The 19,143-nt window shown below is 47.0% G+C and overlaps 1 protein-coding gene across 5 annotated transcripts in view; it reads left to right on the plus strand.

Annotated features, from left to right (window-relative positions):
- ADCY9 (adenylate cyclase 9) overlaps window positions 1-17,856 on the plus strand; it is a 101,336-nt gene extending 83,480 nt beyond the window's left edge. For 3 of the 5 annotated variants that reach the window (XM_082311962.1, XM_082311961.1, XM_082311960.1), the window contains 2 exons: window positions 2-43; window positions 6,433-16,501. In XM_082311962.1, the coding sequence (XP_082168088.1) occupies window positions 2-43; window positions 6,433-7,621 (1,231 nt within the window). In that variant the 3' untranslated portion in view covers window positions 7,622-16,501. Of the gene's footprint in view, window position 1; window positions 44-6,432; window positions 16,502-16,605 lie in introns of those variants that run through there. The other 2 variants (XR_014228171.1, XR_014228170.1) reach the window with 2 other exon arrangements.
- Window positions 17,857-19,143: the final 1,287 nt, after the last annotated feature.

The raw sequence follows: 19,143 nt of genomic DNA on the forward strand, positions 1-19,143 counted from the left end.
GCTCCGTGGAAACTTTGCATCTAGATTTGGCACAGAACTTCAGGTAAGCTTTATATAAAATTACTATCTTTACGTTTAGGGATAGAAACATCTTCAGTTAATGATATGTAGCAAAACTTTGCGTCCAAAGTGCAGTAATACATGCAGTAATACACTTGGGAATTCAACAAATTGGTTCAGCAAGTTGTGTTTAAGCTCCTTGTGTACGTAATTTCCTTTACAGAGGACTTAAGTATGACCAAAAATCATCAGAGAGCTGATGCTGCAGTCACTGAGTTGTGTAATGCTATTTTCTTTTTAAATTTGATTTCTGGGAAATAGAATTACGGATGAGCTATATAAAATAGCACCTGTTTTTCTAGTAGTAGCAGTTTTTAAAGCATTATCTGTACATCAGGAGCTAATTATTTGATTTCCTTGGTTGATTGGCACCATTCAGAAGCGTGCTGAGTTGGATGCTATCCACAGCTGGCCAGGTGAGAATTCCCTGTGGTAGAGAAGCTTCAGCTGAAAAAGCTGGCTGTGAAGTCGGCTGCCTTCACCGGGATGGAGACATGCTGGCGATGACAGCCTGGGTGCTGTCTGCCACCCTGAGCTCACTTAGGCGGAATAGCAAGTCATATCACTGAGAGCAAATGAAATTTTAGCCCCCAGACTTCTAAACAAAAATCTTTTCCTGGGTTATTATTAGCCCCTTATAAATAAACATGTTAAAGATTCACTCTGATTATTTCAGTGTTGAATTTCTCATGGTTTTATTGCCAGTTTTGCAATACCATTTTTAAGTGTTTTTATTGGTCTTTGGTATCAGAAAAGTATGTGCTTGCTAATTACAAATTTGGGAGTAATACTGGCGCGATGTTGTACTTGATTGAACTCATGACCCTGTGAATACGTGACTCAGTAATTCATCTAAACAAATGTGGATTCAGGAGCATGTTGCTTTTACTGGGAATATGTAGCAAAACAAAATTACTTTAAAAATGTCATCTACATGAATGCAATGGTAGTTTAGAAAATGCGTGGTTTTTAAGTACAGAGAGATGGTAACTGTACTTTCATGTTAGATACTTATCCACCAAGAAGTTAGCACTTACTACAGTGTTGGTTTGTTTGGTTTTGTTTTTTTTTTTAACATAGGTTTTCCTTTTTGTATGGCTTTGATTCATGAAAGATAACTTTATTTTCATAACAGAATTCCAGTTCGCTAAATGGAAAGTTAAAGCCAAAAGCACAGAGGTGGCTCGATTTTTTTGTGAACTAGAACACTGAAGGGAATTTGCTGAAAAGGCGACGTACGAAATATTGAAGCATGGTGATCACTGGAAGTGTGTCTTAGGATTAGCCTCAGTTTGGATCCTTAGTGGCTTATTATTAGTTTGTGAAATTGCTGAACCTTTTGTGTTACTCAGAATTACAAATGTCTTGCCCAGCGCTGACAACAGCTTAGCAGGCTCCTGAGCAGCTGCAAATCACTAATAAATAATTCATTCTGCCTCAAATAATTGACAACCCAGTCTTCCGTTCAGTGACTATTTCTACATCATCATTTATTAGAAATCTGGAAAAATATTATCTATCAAGCATTGTTCACATGCAAATATTTTTCTTCCATAAATATATCGTATAACTTCTAACTCAGGACAAGTAAAGGTAAGAGTGGATGAGAAACCCAACCATGCAGAAGGCGTTATGGCAAGCAGGCGTGGAGCGCTCTCAGCCTGCTTTGCAAATCCTAGCTTGTGATTTCAATACCAAATAAGGCCGTGACCAAAATGCCTGGCTCACTAAACATTTTGAAACTTCTTTTTAAACTTTTTATTATGACATGTAGTAGATTTGCACGTTGACTGTCATTCTTCCAGTTGCCTGTATGTCGTGCGTGTGTCAGCACCATGTAGCGCTGCCTGTTCTGCCTGTCGGCAGCAGTTTTGTCGGGTTAGTTGGTCACTGTCTCCATCTTATTGCAGGAACGCTATCAGTCCAGCGTGATCTCTGTTAACAGTCCAGACTCCACTGATCTGAAGCTGTACAAACTCATGAATTGACACAATGCTTCTACGTGTTGGAAGTTAAAAGAGAGTTAATCCTATTCTGTTTCTACCATTAATTTGCAACAGGATTTGGCTTCTCTTTTCAGGGCTCTTTTAATGTACATTATTGAATACCACAGATCTGGAGTTCTGAGCAAACAGAATTTCCCCTTTCTCCTGGTGATGGACTAACAAAAAGTTGAAACTCCCTTATCCTAACAAACTTTTTTGCTGTTCCTTTCTCACTGAAATAAATAAAGAAAGAAGGTTCTTGCTCACCCCAGTCAGCACAAAAGCTTTTCCTGTGTTCTAAGAGAGCCAAGCAAACTTATTTGTTTTGCATGCCTCTAATGAGGTTATTCCCTTTTCTTGATCAAGAACTGAGATTATTAATAATGTTCCATGGGAAGAGAGTTACTGGTAACGGTAATGAAGTCTTGGCACGAAGTTCATCTCTGGACTTTCCACGCTATGCTCAATAAATCAAAATATGGAATTTGCGTTGTTTTCCAGACAGACCAGTTCTTCAGCCCAAAAGAGATACGACCATAAACTTTGTCTTTTAAGCAGGAAATATTTCCCGTTTTCATTCCTTTCTTATCTCAGAGCAGGTAAGGTGTATCGTTTTCCACTTTGTGACTGCTCGAGGAGGGACGGTGATAGGCCACTTGAGGTGGAAGACTAAAATCGCTTGATGGTAGGGGGGTTTTTTAGATGCATCCACTATATGTTCTTCATCGAAAGCAGCTGTTTGATTTCCCCTTTCTGCGCTGTTCCGCCATTGCATTCTTTTTTAAGATTTAGCAGGCATGCATCCTCTTTAAATATAGCGAGATATCGAAATCCAAACATAGGTTACTGGCTCAGAAGCAAAATGGCTTTCCAAAAATCTTTATAAGTGGAAAGCCATTATCTTTATGATTTGCGATCAAGCCAAAGGAGATTCTATCTCCGGAGCTCTCACTTGTTCCATATTCAACACACAGCCTGGATGAAGATGCCAAGTTAATAGTTGGGTGTCTGTGCCAGGAAGCACTTCACCACTTTGAGTTAAAGGAACATTGTCGGCTTAAGATTTCAATTTGAATGATTTTTAAAATTAGTTTTCTGCTGCAGCACTTCATAAAAAGTAGAGCTTAAAAAGATTTGGGGGCGTGTGATCCTTTCTGTTATAGGTGTGGGGTTTTTTTTTTTTTTTCTTTTCATTCTAAATGGTAGCTTCAGGTTGTCTTTGATAACCGGCTGTGTAAGATGATTTATAGTCCTGTAGGTCCTGAAACCTGGTCACTGCAACGCCCAGAAATTTGATTTCCAAATGAGTGAGATGTAATTGCTCCCTCCTTCAGGCTGGCATCGTGGCTTTTCGTACCAATGCTTGTAGCAGTCGCATCGTGATCAAAAATGCCTGCTCTGGAAAAGATATTGCACCTTCTTTTTTGAGATACTAACCCATTACCTTATTCATGAAATCAGGTCAGCTTACAAGCGAGTCACTCATTTCACATGCAGATCTCTAAGGTTGTACGCCCACGTGGGAAACAAGGTCAAGCCAGCGCTCGAGGAGATGATTGAGAGCTCGCAGATGCCGGTGCTTCAGGAGTGGTGAATGGGAGGCAGCAGGTTTTTCTTAAGAGGCAGATCTTGCATTCAACACGAGCCGCTCTCTGTAACGTAAAATTTGTGGTGCTTGCCTAATTCATTTAAGAGGAATTAAAGTACTTTGAGGAGTATTTTGTACAATAAACTGTAAATAAAAAGCCTTTAATGACTTAAATCCCTGTGGCAGGGATGTCTGATGTTAGAGCAGATTATCTGGATCAAACTCGTCCTCTCAAAGGAGTAACATGTCATTGCTCAGATCCTCTAGCAGATCTCTTCCCACAAGATAACGGAAAATAATGAACCGTTCTGAGAAGAACCTGAATTGTGCTCCTCAACCGAGATTCATTCCTCACCTTCTCCCGCCTTATTTGTTCTCTAAGATCTTTTCTCTTACTTATTCTCCCCTCGTTTTGTTTCGTGAGCCCATCAAACGTTCTGCCATCTGCAAAACAGGTAGGAAGTATTGTATTTCAGGAATTGTTACCATTCTAGTCATTAATAGAATCATAGAATCGTTAAGGTTGGGAAAGACCCTTAAGATCATGAAGTCCAACCATTAATAATAACATAGCCTTTGTCTTAGTTAATAATTTAGCCTTTGTCTTAAGTCTCTGACTTGTCTTTCTAGGGAGAAAATGAATAGGTTGATAAGAGAGGTTCTGTTGAGAAAAGTAGTTGTAAGGGAGAAAGGAAGGAGTCTTAGTACAGCAACGCGCCAGCAATTACGGGAACCTGATCGTAGGGACCTATTCTGTGAGTTGGGACTAGTCTCCTCCTTTCATTCTTCCCTCATGGTTTTTTTTTAATATCAAACCAAGAAAACGAATATACCTTCACTTCTCCTGGGAGAAGTATATTTATGGTTGAAAACAAAAGGAGTGATTTCCAACATAATATGCGGTCTTAGCTTTAATCTGAAATTCAACCTGCAAGCTCTCTATTGTAAATATTTTACTTACGGGAAACTTTTTTCTCCTATAGGCTTGCCATGATAAAAGCTAATAGATAAACGAAGACCATAGCGCGTGCAAGTGTTTTCAGAGATTGTGCACATTCATCTGTTTCACAACTGTGCTATGTTTTTGCTTCATCAAGCTTTTCTGTCCGTCAAATATTTGAGAATGAATGTTCAGAAAAAGAAATTGGGTCCGTAATAGAGCTCAATTGCTAAAATGTCTGCTTCGATTTCAGAAGTGGAAGCGTGTCCCCCGTGGACAAAAAGAAACAAATTTAGTCTTCTTGAGCTGTTGCTACAGTTGTGCTTTGACTTTTCATCTCTTTTGCTAACGTATCACAGAATCACAGAATCGTTAAGGTTGGAAAAGACCCTTAAGATCATCGAGTCCAACCGTTAACCCAGCACTGCCAAGCCCACCACTAACCCATGTCCCTCAGCACCACATCTCCCCGGCTTTTAAATCCCCCCAGGGATGGGGACTCAGCCCCTGCCCTGGGCAGCCTGGGCCAGGCCCTGACAGCCCTTTGGGGGAAGATGTTTTTCCCCATACCCAACCCAAACCTGCCCTGGCGCAGCTTGAGGCCGTTCCCTCTCGTCCCATCGCTTGTTCCTGGGGAGCAGAGACCGACCCTTCATAACGTACCTTCGTAAGAGAAATGCAGACAGCCACTGAGGTACGGATTGCCTTTCTGTTTTTCAGGGAGAAAGGTTGATGTGATGCTTTCCCTTATCAAGCCATCTCTTAACTTGAAAAACTTCAGCATGTGTCTGCTCATATCAAACCTCAAGCTTTGGCATAATTTTCTAGAAAAAATTGCAGTGAAATGACTCCAGAAATCGCTGCATGCCAATCTGTCTGGGTTTAGACTTAGTTTCTAGGATCGCATAGGTGGTGTCTTCTCATATTAAATCGGTGTCTTTGCATCTCTCCAGAAAGTTGAGATTGTAGACTGCAGATGTCTCCTTGTTAAGGGCGGTTTGGCACTGGAAGCATCCTCCGTCAGTGCTTCATAATCTGCACAGGCAGTCGACAAATTGTCAAAAGGATTTGAAATATTACTCTCGATCTATGTGAGACATGACTTTTTTTTTTTTTTTTTTTTCCCTCCATCTTGGCACTTTGAGAAACTTTCTGTCTCCACCATAAAAAGCTTCAGCGCTTATAATGTGCAAAAGATGTCAACCCAGAGCTCCATACTCTCTGCTTTCATGCAGGAGACATGCAGTTCTCCATGAAGTGTCTTGTACAGGGTTTTCTTCTTCCAAAACCTTCATGTGTTAACATTAAAGGCACACTGCAAAGGTTACTGGTCTTGGAGGAGGAGACAAGGGAAAAGCGCTGGGATTATGTAAAGGAGATGTTTCTGAATATCGGAGGTAATACAAAAAAAGGATAAATTCCACAAAACTTACACACGCCCCTCCTATACATATGTACATGTGCGCGTATACATCTAAGCACACACGCAGGCATTATTAGGCATTTTTATATACATATTTACATGTGGTGCTTTTAGTTACATATTTAGATAAAACGATGACTGTTTCCTTGGTGAAGTCCTTAAAATAGGACTGCCGTAAAGGCTGGGCAGTTTCTGTGTTGCTGAACCTGATGATATCCCTTTAAGGAAGTACACAGTGAGTTTAAGAATGAAGTTAATTCTTTAGCATGCTTAACAGCAGATAAAGTTATCGAAGCCTATTTTATAATTTAGTATGTAACGTACCCTCCCTACACTTCTTTCTAGAAAAGGATTTCTCCTACGGAGCAGAAATGGCAGTGCCCTAACTGTGTTTTCAGATGCACCTTTCATGTTCTTCCCTTTCTTCTGCTTCCAGCTCCAGAAGAAGTCCGTGCAACAGTTCGGTGCCAAACGACACGAAGAGGCCAGCAGACCTGATCGGTCAGGAAGTGATTTTGGTTTCCTTCCTTCTGCTCCTCCTGGTCTGGTTTCTGAATCGAGAGTTTGAGGTCAGTTACCGCCTCCACTACCATGGAGATGTGGAGGCTGATCTTCACCGCACCAAAATTCAGAGCATGAGGGATCAAGCTGACTGGTTGCTGAGGAATATTATTCCGTACCACGTGGCTGAGCAGTTGAAGGTTTCCCAGAGCTATTCCAAAAACCACGACAGCGGCGGAGTAATCTTTGCAAGTATTGTGAACTTCAGCGAGTTCTACGAAGAGAACTACGAAGGAGGCAAAGAGTGCTACAGAGTCCTGAATGAATTGATTGGGGATTTTGATGAGCTGCTCAGCAAACCGCATTACAGCAGCATTGAGAAAATCAAAACAATTGGGGCAACCTACATGGCCGCTTCAGGACTGAACACCTCGCAGTGTCAGGACAACAACCATCCCCATGGGCATTTGCAGACCCTTTTTGAATTTGCCAAAGAAATGATGCGAGTGGTGGATGACTTCAACAACAACATGCTGTGGTTTAATTTTAAACTTAGGATTGGCTTTAACCACGGCCCCCTCACTGCTGGGGTCATTGGCACCACCAAGTTGTTGTACGACATTTGGGGTGACACTGTGAACATTGCTAGCAGAATGGACACCACTGGCGTCGAGTGTCGTATACAGGTGAGTGAGGAGAGCTACCGCATCCTAAACAAGATGGGGTATGACTTTGACTATAGGGGGACAGTCAATGTGAAGGGGAAAGGTCAGATGAAGACCTACCTTTACCCAAAATGCATGGACAATGGGATCGTGCCACATCACCAGTTGTCTATATCTCCAGACATTCGGGTTCAAGTGGATGGCAGCATTGGGCGATCTCCGACGGATGAGATTGCCAGCCTGGTGCCTTCTGTACAGAATTCTGATAAGATAGCCCATGGCACAGATAACTCAGAAACCAAGGACATCCTTCCTTCCGCCAAGAAGCTCCAGAAAGATGCGGTGAGAGCAGAGGAGAGGTGCAGGTTTGGCAAAGCCGCGGAGAAGACTGGCTGTGAGGAAGCGGGAGCTGAGGAGGTCAATGAACTGACAAAGCTAAATATCTCTAAGAGTGTATGATGCACTGTCAGAGTTGCATGAAGTGCTCTGTCAATAGAAACATAAAGACATTTGCAATTGGCAGTTTTCTTTTTCAAGAGAGACCTTCTCAACACCTGGGTTGTACGTTTGTTTTCATTTCAGCGCCTGACGCTGTGTGGATCACAGCTCTTCAGGGCTTGTTTTCATCCATCTCTCTCCTCCATGCCCCAAATCACATCCCAAGCTCCCCAGCTCCCTGTGCAACCATCTTACAGCTGAGTAGAGGATATTAAGTGCCTTCAGATATACTCCATTGGACTCCCTGTCAAGGTACAGAGGCCCCAAGTGAAATCATAGCTTTGGGTATTTATCTAATTTTAAAGAAAAGAAAAGCTGTGGTTATATCATTTTTATTGTTGTTTCTCACAAAACACTTTTTTTGGCTAATGCAACTCCTTGGGTTTTTTATATCTCTCTGAACAATGTTTTACTGTTATCAGACCTTTTGTATGTAAACACACAGACAAATGTGCATGTATCTACCATATGAGACTGACATAAAGTGCCAGTAACGTACCACAAAAGAATGTCTTGGCGAGGGGGTGACACAATTTGACTTTGTGTTGGGCTGGAGGAGGAGTTCTGCAGTGGCTCAACATTTAGTTAGAGTAGGCTGAACAACTGCTGTAGTTTTATTCTCCTTTACCAATGCTTTCTCCAACCTTCATGTGCCATTGTGTGCTTTGGATACACTTCTTTTCCATATAGCCAATGAGTTACTGATATGTGGGAATGGAATAAGGGTTCGGACTTCACCAGCTCTCAGGACAGGTTTCCAGAAGCAAACGAGTGACCGCGAGAGCGTGACAATTCAGGTCTTACCAGTCTAAAGCAGTTTCATGTGACTCCATACCCTAGCTGAATTTGCGAAGGTAGGTGAAGTTGGTATCTCTAAGCTGGTCTGATTTGAGAGAGAGAGAGAGAGAGAGAGAAGCGAAATAAATGTTTTGGGAATGCCTTTATTTATTTATTTATTTTATTCCTGTTTTTATTTTGTTTGGGGGTTTTTGTGTGCGTGGGCGGAAGGGATCAGGAGAGATGAATTGTTAATTGGTTTGATAAGAGTAATACGATGGTGTTTCAGCCTCTTTGAACTACCAACCACTGTGAGGACGTTACCTAGGCAATATTTGTTTCAAAGCTGGTGAAACTTCCGAAGCCACCAAATGCAATTGAGTATCCCAGCTTCCCTCTGTACTGAATCAATGGTGCTGCACAATATTTTTCAGGATTTCCCCCCCCCCTACACTGTGCTTTTGCAGCAGGGAATAGAACAGCATGCTCCCTGCGTGCCGCTGAAAGCAGGAATAGGGAAAAATGTCCTTTCTGGTGAGCTGAGAAGCACAATAATTTCCCAGTCCTGCCGATGACTCTGTGCAGGTCCCTGGGACCGGAGACCTGCGGGAGCGCAGGAACCTGCTTGCGCAGAGGGAGCTGCAGGACGGGGGCCGTAGGCTATACCAGTTTGCCCTCTGCATGCTTCCATCACCTCCTTCACTTACATTTGATGCCCCGCTTTGGATAATATTAAGTATTCACCTGTTCCAGTTCAGCTAACTCCTTGCGACACCGAATAAAAGGAGAGAATTTTTATGCCTGAAACAAGTTCGTTAGCCAGGGAAGAGCTGGTGAAACGCAATGCTGTGTTGTCTGCGTATTGGTGTGGGTTTTAATTCTTTCTTTCCATCAGAACTAAAGTCAGAATATATTGATACTTCTTTTTATTCCCTATGTGATTTTTGGAGTTTGAGTAATAAATATCTATGTGGTGAAGTTCCTATTCAGCTATTTGAGACCCATCTACACTCCACGGCCAGCACGGAGCCCTTGAAGCCTTTGTCAAATGCAAATCTGTGAGATTTCTGGATCTCGGTTAGTTAAACAAGACTCTGCACACCGTTCTCGCAAAAGCTGCTGTTTATGCGCGTCTAAATTGCGTTTGCTAGGAAAGCTATTTAAAATTAATCTTACTTGCTCAGTCTGCCAGCACACAAAAAAACCAGGGGGTACTCATCCCTCCGCCCTTCTGCCACAGATGCTGTAGCCTGTTTGGGGGCTATTCCTGACGAGCAACAACACAAAGGTTTTATTAATGCACAGTTTTACAGCAGCCTTCCTTCTCCATAGATTAAAACTCGTCCCCTTCTGCCCCCCTCCCCGTACTTCCAACTTTCAGGTAGTATAACTCTGCAAATACCTCTTGTATCCGACGAATGTATTCTTGAAACCATTTTTAGGGTTCTCGTTTCAGTTAAGCGCGCGTCAGTATTTCTTTTCTTACAGTAGAGAGGATTTAATGTGTCCAGAATTGTTTACATGCCTTCTAGTGTTATATTAGTGTCTCGAAGTCGTTGAAACCTTTCTCCCTTTCACTTCTTTCTCCCAATTTTAGAGATGACTCCTACCCAGCATTTCTCTCTCATTGATCAGCTGTTTGCAATGGCAGAGTTGAGTCGAGACGTGCCGGCTTCTCTCTCATGCGAGACACTGCACAATAATTAAACCTCCACCAGCAACAGCCCTGCATCCAGTGAGAGGTTTGCACCCTGTGATTAAACCTGAAAGGAGAAGGTGCTGGAGTAGGGCCCCGGACCCGGGGCGCCTTCCTTCTCCTTCGAGCAATGCACTGCAGAATACAAAAGCCTCATCCTCCAGCCTAGAAAGTAAATAACGCTCCCATGCCGTCGTGGTATGGCGCTGCGGGCGTACTGTTGGTTTTCTGGTAAGATTAGAATACCAAAAAAAAAAATACCAGGGCCTCTTTTCTTAGTTGGCACTAAGCAAATAAAATGACTGAGGACAGAGGTATTAGTGGACGCTGAAATCGAGGGCTGTTGTCTGCTCTGGGAACTGCCGGCGACGTTACTCTGCCTTAACTCTGAAGCTGGAAAAACAGTCGTGAAAAGTCGAGTAACGAGCGGTACCCCGGTGTGCTTATTGCCACCAGGACGGCAGCAAGCATTCAACAACAGAGACGGCAGGTCTTCTTTCGGAGGTTTTAAATCTTCTCTTTCGCGCAGCGTAGTAACGAAATCAAGAAGCGAAGCTCTCGCCGTACGGTTCGGATAGGGAGGTTTTTCCCAGGCGCAAGGAGCGAGGAGATGCTTAGTGTTTGTTGTAAAACAGCGGGAGCGGAAGCTTTACACCTTCCCTTCGAAACGATGTCCCAATACTCGCCAAAATTCCTCTGGAGGCGTTTTTAGTGGCATTTTTAATGGCGTCGTGCGGTTCTGCCGTCGCGACACGTGCGCGCTTGCAGCAGGCCTTGATCAAAGTTCATTTCATTAAAATATCTGTTGTGCTTGTTCTGTTAGTGCCAGCACAAGTCGAACACGGTGTAAAAGTTGAGGAGTTGGCCAGGTAGCTGGAGGCGTATTCTGCAAGAATAGGCGGTGCGTTGCTGCGCTTCCTATTTTTAGGGTGTTTTAATGGCGATAATTTTAAAGTCATCCAGGGGAGGGGGGGAAGATTGCTGAATATTTGCTAGCCCTGTGTTGCCTTCTGCCACACTTCGCTTGCGGGAGCCGCTTTAGAGCGTAGAGTAACGAGGAATAGGCTGAATATTTTCTGCGGTGTCGTCTTAATCTGCTGCTAAGACACAAAAATGCTTATTTTTCTCCCAGCTACTTCTGTGAGACGGATTTCTCACTCAAAAACAAGTAAATGGCCTTCCCATTGATTTCCTTCTGGCATTTATGATTTTTGAGAGGAACAGATTTGCCTGTTATTTCCCAGGATTTGGGGCCGTTCCCCTTTGCTGGAGGTAACGCGAGTGCTGCGAGCGGGGCGGGACGGTGCCGCTGCCCGGCTGCGGCTCCCGCTGTGTCCTGATACAAAGCGCAGGAGGATTTTTGACATGATAAAATGAGGGGGGGGGGAGAGGATGGACTCCCCAAGGGCTTTATAAAAAAAATAAGTATTTGGATACTCTTACTTCAGGGCTAAAACACAGAAAGGAGGCGCCCAGAGCAAAAATGAAAGGAGCTGTAAACCAAACCCTGTACCTGTACCAGGTAAAGAACAGGTACCCGGTACCTTTACCAGGTAAAGAAGAGCTTATTCTTGATTAAAGAGCCAAGCTTTTAGGGTATCTAGCATTTTAAAATTGCTAACTCTAACCTGTTTCTAAAACTTTAATTCTGAATACAACAAAAAAAAATGTTGCAAGGGAGCAGTTATTAACTTCATGGCTTTATTTTGCAACGTCACAAGAGTCTGAGAGCGCCTGAGGTTGGTTATAATGCGATCAGCTATTTAAGGGTGCAGCTCGGGGTGGGTTTTTTTGCCAAATTTAAAGACTCTGTCTGTTTTCTCCCTTATTCCCTGCTGTGGTCTGGTTTGCCCGGTCTGGATGGGACGCGCGAGTGGTTCTTGCCTCCCTGCTCCTCACCTTTGCTAAACTGCGTCTTCCGCCTTGCGCGGCAGCGTTTGAACCCTGCTGCTGCCAGGTCGTGGCTTCAGGTGCTGCTTTCACTGCTGTTCGCCTCTCTGTTTCCCAGTGTAAAGGGGAAGAGCACGTCTGATCCGGTATCTTGGTCCAGCGGTCGCAGCTGGAGCTTTCTCCTTGTGGTGGTGTTAAGCTGCTTGACAGAAGATGCAGAAGAGCAGCAGGCACATCCCAGTAGTTCAATTTAAGAATTCTGTGAAAAAATACATTTTTTTCATCACACCAAAAGTGGAAAAAAAGTTTTATTATCCTGAGTTTTAGCAAGCAAAAGCAGAAGAGGGTAAGAAATAAAATCCCAGTGTTTGCTGTCAGTGTTGGGATTCGCTGAAGCAGTGTTCCTTTAAGTCCTCTTTTAGTTAAATGTTACAAAGCTTCTAAAAATGCAGTAATTATTTATTGATGTGGCTTTCCCAATGGCTGAAATGTCTCAGGGGTGGTTTGACTGTAAATACAGAATGATTTTCATGTAGAAAGAGGAGTCGAGGCAGAGATGCAGGGATCCCCCAGTGCTTCCGTCCCGATGCCCGGCAGCTGCCCAAACCCAGCCGGGATCTCGGAGTAACCCCGAGCCTTGGCTGGCTGGGTGTGGAACAGTTTGGGCAGGGAAGTCATTCCAGCATTTTTTTCCTTCCGAGTTGTCTATACAGGCTGTAGCAGTCCTTGCTTTGATTTCTAGGGGAGCAACGTTTAAAGGGAATAAACCCGAATTACTGTTTGCTGTTGCTGAAACTATCCTCCGAGGCAGCAGCGGTAGGATTCTGCAAAGTCCTGTAAAAAAGCTGGAAATTGTAACCATTCCACACTAATTCCTGCAGACGCCGTGCTCCTCCAGTATTTAGTTTGAGCGGTACAGTGGTCCGAAGATTTTTCAGGCACGAGCTGTGAAACCGTGGACCGTTTTCTGCTAAAGTACACCAAAATAATGTAAAGGAAACTGGTGAGGTGGAAGACGACGGTCTGCAGAAACGCAGCGTCAGCCGCGTAGGATACAGCGCAACGCTGGGGCTTTGGCTCGCCGTGCGAACGTACGTGGCGTGAGGGATGCTCTGTACGACAACGGCTGCTCCCAGGTCCGAAACCGGTGAGAAAAGGAGAAGGTGAAAGCGAAACGCGGCGTTGGGTTGGTTTTAAGGCTGATCTTTCGTTTCCAGGTGTGATGCCTTTGCTGGCTGCCGTAGGGGAAGGTTTCTCGGGTGCGGTGGGATCAGGGAGTCTTAAAATGGGCGTATTTTTTTAAAATCTGCTTTAACGCCACCCTCTGAACTCTGTCCAGAGTGATTAGAAGGAGTTTTGTCGGTGAAAATCGGACACCAGGAGTTTATTTTCTTTGTCTTATTAGGCTTCATTTAAAATCAAACGTCAGGCTCTGAAGAGGTTCAAGTAGAAAATAAAATAGGGGTGAAATATATTCTGTCCTAACCGGCTCAGTTCGAGCGGTGCTGTGGGGAAGAGTTTCGAGGTGCTTCAGAGACACTGGGTAAAGCTCTGGTAGAAAAAAAAATAATGCAAGTTTTCTGTATAAAACCTTTTTCAAGTCTATCAGGCGAGCTAAACTTCTGGTTTCAGCCCAGCTAAGCGGCTGGGCTGTACGATGCATATAGAAGTGTTTGCTGCTTACCTTCGAGAGTCAACGTTAGCTTTTGAGAAAGAAGATTATTTTGGAAAAAATAGATCGGTAGAAGATAATTTAAAGCTTTTTTTCCCCTTGGTACTTTATTGTAGCTGCTAAACATTTGCTGGCCTCACCAAGCCGCCCAGCCCGAGGAGCAGGAGGCAGGCGCCCGGTGTTTTTCCAGACGCAAGACGTTTAACATCGTTTTAGCAGCTGTTCCGCGCGCGCGCCTCCAAGTCGGGAATCGGTGGCGAGGAAGCAGTCGCTCATGTTTTACACTTCTGGAAAGGCCCCGGGGCCGCTGGGTCGGCTTCTCGCGTCTTAGCCTTTACGTGGGTTGTTCTGTTCTCTCCCTCTTTTCTGGCTCACTGCAACAACACGTATTTTAATCTCTGGAAGTTGCAGCGTTCACTGAATCTGAAGAACTGCAGAGAAAGGTCATGGCTGGGAAGACTTGCTAAAATTTTCAGTTTCAGCTCTAACCGGTGCTGCTCTAACCAATTCGTCATCCAGCCACGCGCAGTGAAAGTCGGAGCCGAGCGTCCCAGCGGGCGACCGCTGCCAGCGCCGCTGCCCGCACGTCCCCGACGTGAGCGTCGATTCTCAAATCCTCCTTCAGATGAGGCAAAACAAAGCGACTTTCTTGAGTTTTTCCTTCTTTTCTCCCTTAGTCGCTCGTGTCTTTGCTTCTTTCTAACTTAATGCATTGGCTAAGTATTAGTTTGCAATTGAAAGATGGTTTGTATCGATTTGTTGTTGAAAGATTTAAGCTCAGGGCAGGGAAAATGCCGCGTGTGGTACATCTGCGGGTATGCCCAGAGGGAAAATGCCTCTTTAGCATCTTTGAAACTTCGCCTTTATTCGAGTGAGACCAGAGCTTCATTTGTGATCATGTCTAATATCGGCTGTATGACTCCACCTCGCTGTTGCCCCTAGGCGTTGTCCAAAGGAGGGGCTTTGCGGCATGGCAGTGCTCTGCTCTACATCGCCGCCTGAACCAGGCTTTGGCCAGCGTGCAGGTATCGGCACGGTCCCGCCGGCACCACAGACGTTTCTCTTCATGTGTAGTAGTTCAGGAGTCCACAGTTACCAGAGTAACCTTCTCCCCCATTTAATTTCTTCTAGTTTTCAGAGACCATGTTGAGAGAGAGAGAGATGTATGCTGAGGCAGAGATTTGTTATACCCTACTGCGAGTACAGCTTTAAACTTCCAAAGTAATAAACTCTTTAAAGCCAAGAGCCTTAACAATTCCAAACATCTGCTGAGAGACAAAACACCATTTCAAGCTGGCGCTGAATGCTTGGGAATTTTTCTGCTCGATGGCGGGCGTCTCCTCTTTGCGAGGAGGCAGCGGCAGTATCCAAAGATGATACGGACCTTGGCCACCCTCACCGAATTACAGCGGAACAGGCAGGCAGGCTCTCAGGAATGTCACCTCGCTCCCCAGGGCTGGTGTGGTGGCTTTATACATCGCATTGCTCGGAAAATCTTCCCGTGAAACAGTATTTTTAACTTAGTGTAAAAAGCTGTCTTTGCTGGTGGCAGGGGCTGGATTCCTCCTTTCCCACCCCCCGGGCTCTTTCTGGCCTGCGGCATTGGGATGAAGGAGAAGGCAGAGATGTAGATGGTGGGAAAGCTGGGAAGGAGCTGGACGTGCCCCTGGAGCCGGACCCGGCAGAGAGCCGGCGCGGAGGAGCCGCCGTGTCGGTCCCGCAGCGGTGCCCGGGCAGCAGCGGGCTTCGGCAGCCGCCGGCTGGCCGGTCGGTCCCCCCTCAGCTGGTGAGGCGGCGGAGGTTTGAGCTGGTCCATGGCCAGCTCGACGGCTGCCGGATGCCTTTGGAAATAAGTCTTCCCTCCTGGCCTGGTGGTTTCGTTTCACGTTTACGGGTGAGCAAATTTCAGCCGGTTATTAAAAAAACGTGCACTAGAAACGGAGGCGCTGCTGTTTGACCACGGCCGGGCCGCGCGGCGGGTTGGGTTGGGTTGGGTTGGGTTGGGTTGGGGTCGGGTCCGTCCCGCCTCGGTTTCTACGGCATTGCACCTACGCGCGACCCTGTCTACGCAATCGCTGTGCGTAAAGAGCTGCGGTACCCGATTACAAACGGCCTGCGAGAAATTCTTCTCGAAGCGAGAAACTCAAGTCAGGGTTGGCTTTGCTTTACCGAGTCGCTGTCAGCGGGCAGCGGGGCGGCCCGGGGGCCGGCGCGGCCTCCCGCCCATCCCCTGCTTTCTTTAAAAGCTGCTGCCGCAGTATTACCGGGGAGGTCGGCGCTGCCTGGCCTTGCAGAAGCACACGTGGAGATCGTACAGAAAGCGTTAATTGTGAGAACGTTATTGAAACGTTATTGAATTATGAATCGAAACATTAATTGAGAACAGTTTCCAGTTAAAAAGAAGGAAAAGAAGAAAAAAAAGGGCAAATTAGAACATTTTAAAGTCTCCAGGTTAGCTGGAAATTGTTTCTTCGTGACGTCTCTGTTTTCTTTCTCTTCCCGCCCCAGCCAAGCCCGTGTCCCCGCTACCTTCTCCCCTCCCTTGCAAAACGAGAGAGAACCGGCCTGTTTACACGCACCGCTGGGGAAGCTGGCGGCTCCCGCCGGGGCTTTGCCCGGGGACGGGGCTCCCTCGCGGCGGCTTCACTGTAAATATTCTGCCTACGCTTCGTGGAGAAAACCGAAATGGAAAAAAAGTTGTATCTGTGAAATATTAAGCTATATATGTATATAGATAAAACGTGTATTATCTCTGACTCGTTACTACGGCTCTGTAATCAATTGTATATTAAACTGTTTTACTGTATGGCAGATCATTTCACGCTATCTTAGATGTAGAAAAGCTGAGAAAGTAATTCACAATACACTATGTCAACTTAAAATGGGTTTGCTTTTTTATTTTTGCTCCAGCACGACTTCAAACGCAGGCCCATGCCGTTTGCACATTGTTTCGAAGAATAATTGTGTGGAACGGAAGTTTTTTCAGCCCTTTGTTTTGGATCGGGCTTTTCCCAACGTTTCTTTGATAAATCACGAAACCACCGAGTCAGTTTTTGATGAGGTGCGTATTTAGAAGGCGTTTTAAATGCACAGGGAGTTTGCCACGTAGACCCGCTGCGCTTTGATGTGTTGGTTTGGCGGTAAATGATCTTCAGCTGCCCAACGCCAAGTTGAGAAGACGACTCCTTCCTAATTTTTCCTCATTTTCATACTGCTCTAAAGCGTTGGGAAGGGGCCGTGCGGCAGCCCGGCCGGCAGCACCCCTGCAGCCGTCGCGGCGTCCCCGCCGGCTCCGGCGGGAGGGCTCGGCAGAGAGCTTTTCCCAAAAAAGTGGGGATGAATTTTAAATAGTTATTTTTTTCTTTAGCGGAGAGCGTGGATGGTTTATTCTGGAATACCAGTGCCTTATTCAGATTCTCTTAATCCACTCGGGAAGTGGAGTGAGGCATTGTTATTCTGCAGTAGGAGCCTGAGAAGAGGAGCCTTAATGCTTTCCAAAGCCGAACCTGTCCGGCCGACGGAGCCGAAGGCGTCGGACTGCTGCAGGCGGCTCAGCGGCAGAGCCCTGGGCTCTGCCTCGCTCTCTCACACGCGCCCCCCCCCCTTTAAGCACCCCCTTGTACGTTCGTTGGGTTTCACTGGGGGGGGGGGGGGAAATCCCTAGCGAAGCCCCGAGGCCTTGCAAAGTGAGGTTTTGACCTGGAAGATTTGAAGGTTTCCTCTGGATCCGTGCCCCGGCGCTCTGCTCCTCCTGCCCGCTGCCGGCCAGAGACCCGCAGCCACCGCCTCCGGCAGCACCAAACCTCTCCTCTCCGCGCGTGCCGACGCCGGGGCCCTGCGCCCCGCAGCTTTTCTCCCGGTCCAGCCGGACGTTTCCCTTTCCCCTGCTCTCCCCGCGGGCCGCGGCACACCCGGAGCTTTGTCCTCCTGCAACCGCGGAGAGGTGGAGGCTGGATTCTCCAAAGGTGCCGATTTATTGCTTTCCCCCATATTTTAAAGAGGTTTCTTTTTCCCAAAGACAAGGTAAGTATCAGAGCACACGTGTCGCGGTGCGGTTGGCCCCGCAGCCAGCGGTTGCACCGCGTTCCTCGATGCCACCCCAGGTTCTGAATGCCAATAGTGTGCGTAAGCCATGCTCCTGGGTGATCGCCTTCTGTTGTAGGGGAAAACCGTTCCGGTGTTACCCAGCCGGGTTTCTATTGTAGATCGTGGTGATTGTCAACTGCCAAGGGATATTTTTTAATAAATCTTATCAAGGCATTTCAAATAAATCCAGTCTTCCTGTTTTCAGTTCTGCGTTGCCTTCTCCCCAGGTAAGCCCGCATGAAAGTTCTCTTTCTGTGCTTTGGTTCATGGTCCAGAACGCGTCGGACGCCGGCACTGGGTGTATTGAAAGATTCACCCGGCGTTTGTTTGGGTTTCCTGGGGGCTGCGGGTACAAGAAAAGCCCAAAGATCTTCCAGGGAGGCGTTTCGCAGCGGTTCCCAAGCTGCCAGGCCGCCTTTGTCGGTAGGCAGCCTCGGGGCGGCGCGGGGGACGCCGAGGCCGACCTGGAGGCCCTTGCGTCTCTCCCATCTGCAGGTGCTGCCGGGGATCCCGCACCTCGGTCGCGCTGCGGCAGCCGGGAGCTCCTCAGGAGCCGCTGGTTTCTTCTTTGTCTTTCGAGGTTGTTCTGGATGCCCGAAAGCGAAGGATTGACTTAGCCCTCGGGTGTGGTAGCGCGGTGCAGAGGTGCCAGGCTGGTGTGCGCCGCCCCGGGGGTCGGCCGCTCCCAGGGAGCCACCGTCGGCTCTGGGGTAATAAAGAGAAGCACACGTCCGCCTGGCCCCAGGGCGTGCTGCCGTGGCACCCGCAGCCGTCTCGCCGTCTGTGAGCCCTGGGTGGGCGGCTGGAAGCTGCGCCCGGTGATCTTTCCACGGAACCGGAGGGTGACGGCTGGCCCGCGCTCGGCAGGGCGCAGGAGAGCCGGCCGCCCCCCGCCTCCGGTGCCGTGGAAGGCGCTCGAGGAGCAGATCTGCCTGCTCCCGTCCCGGTTTCCCTGGGGCATCCTTGGGGCTCCCCAAGCTCCGGCTGCTCCCGTGGTTTCCTGGGGCTGCTCCAGCTCCCTCTGGGGCTCAGCACCTCTGCTCGAGGGGACGCCCGCCTGCCTTCTGCTGCTGCGCCATCGCCGAGGCTTCGCCCAAGGGCCCCGCCGACGCTGCCGGCCCTGGACCCGCTTCAGCTGCGGCCCGTGGGTGCGGCAGCTCCGGCGCTTAAGCCTGGCTCCCCACACCAGCGACTGGCTTTCATTTCCACACCATTTAAAAAGCTTTTCTTCCATCTCTGGGGCCAAATCTTTCTTTGAAGCAATTATTTTTTCCCCAGCTCTCCCCGGTTTCGTGACGTTTTGGTCCAGCCAAAGCCCGTACGCAATTTGTGTTCAGGTACCGTTGCCACCAAGGCACCCGT

This window comes from Platalea leucorodia, assembly GCF_965183815.1.
Source record: "Platalea leucorodia genome assembly, chromosome: 5".
NCBI classification, from domain to species: Eukaryota; Metazoa; Chordata; class Aves; order Pelecaniformes; family Threskiornithidae; genus Platalea; species Platalea leucorodia.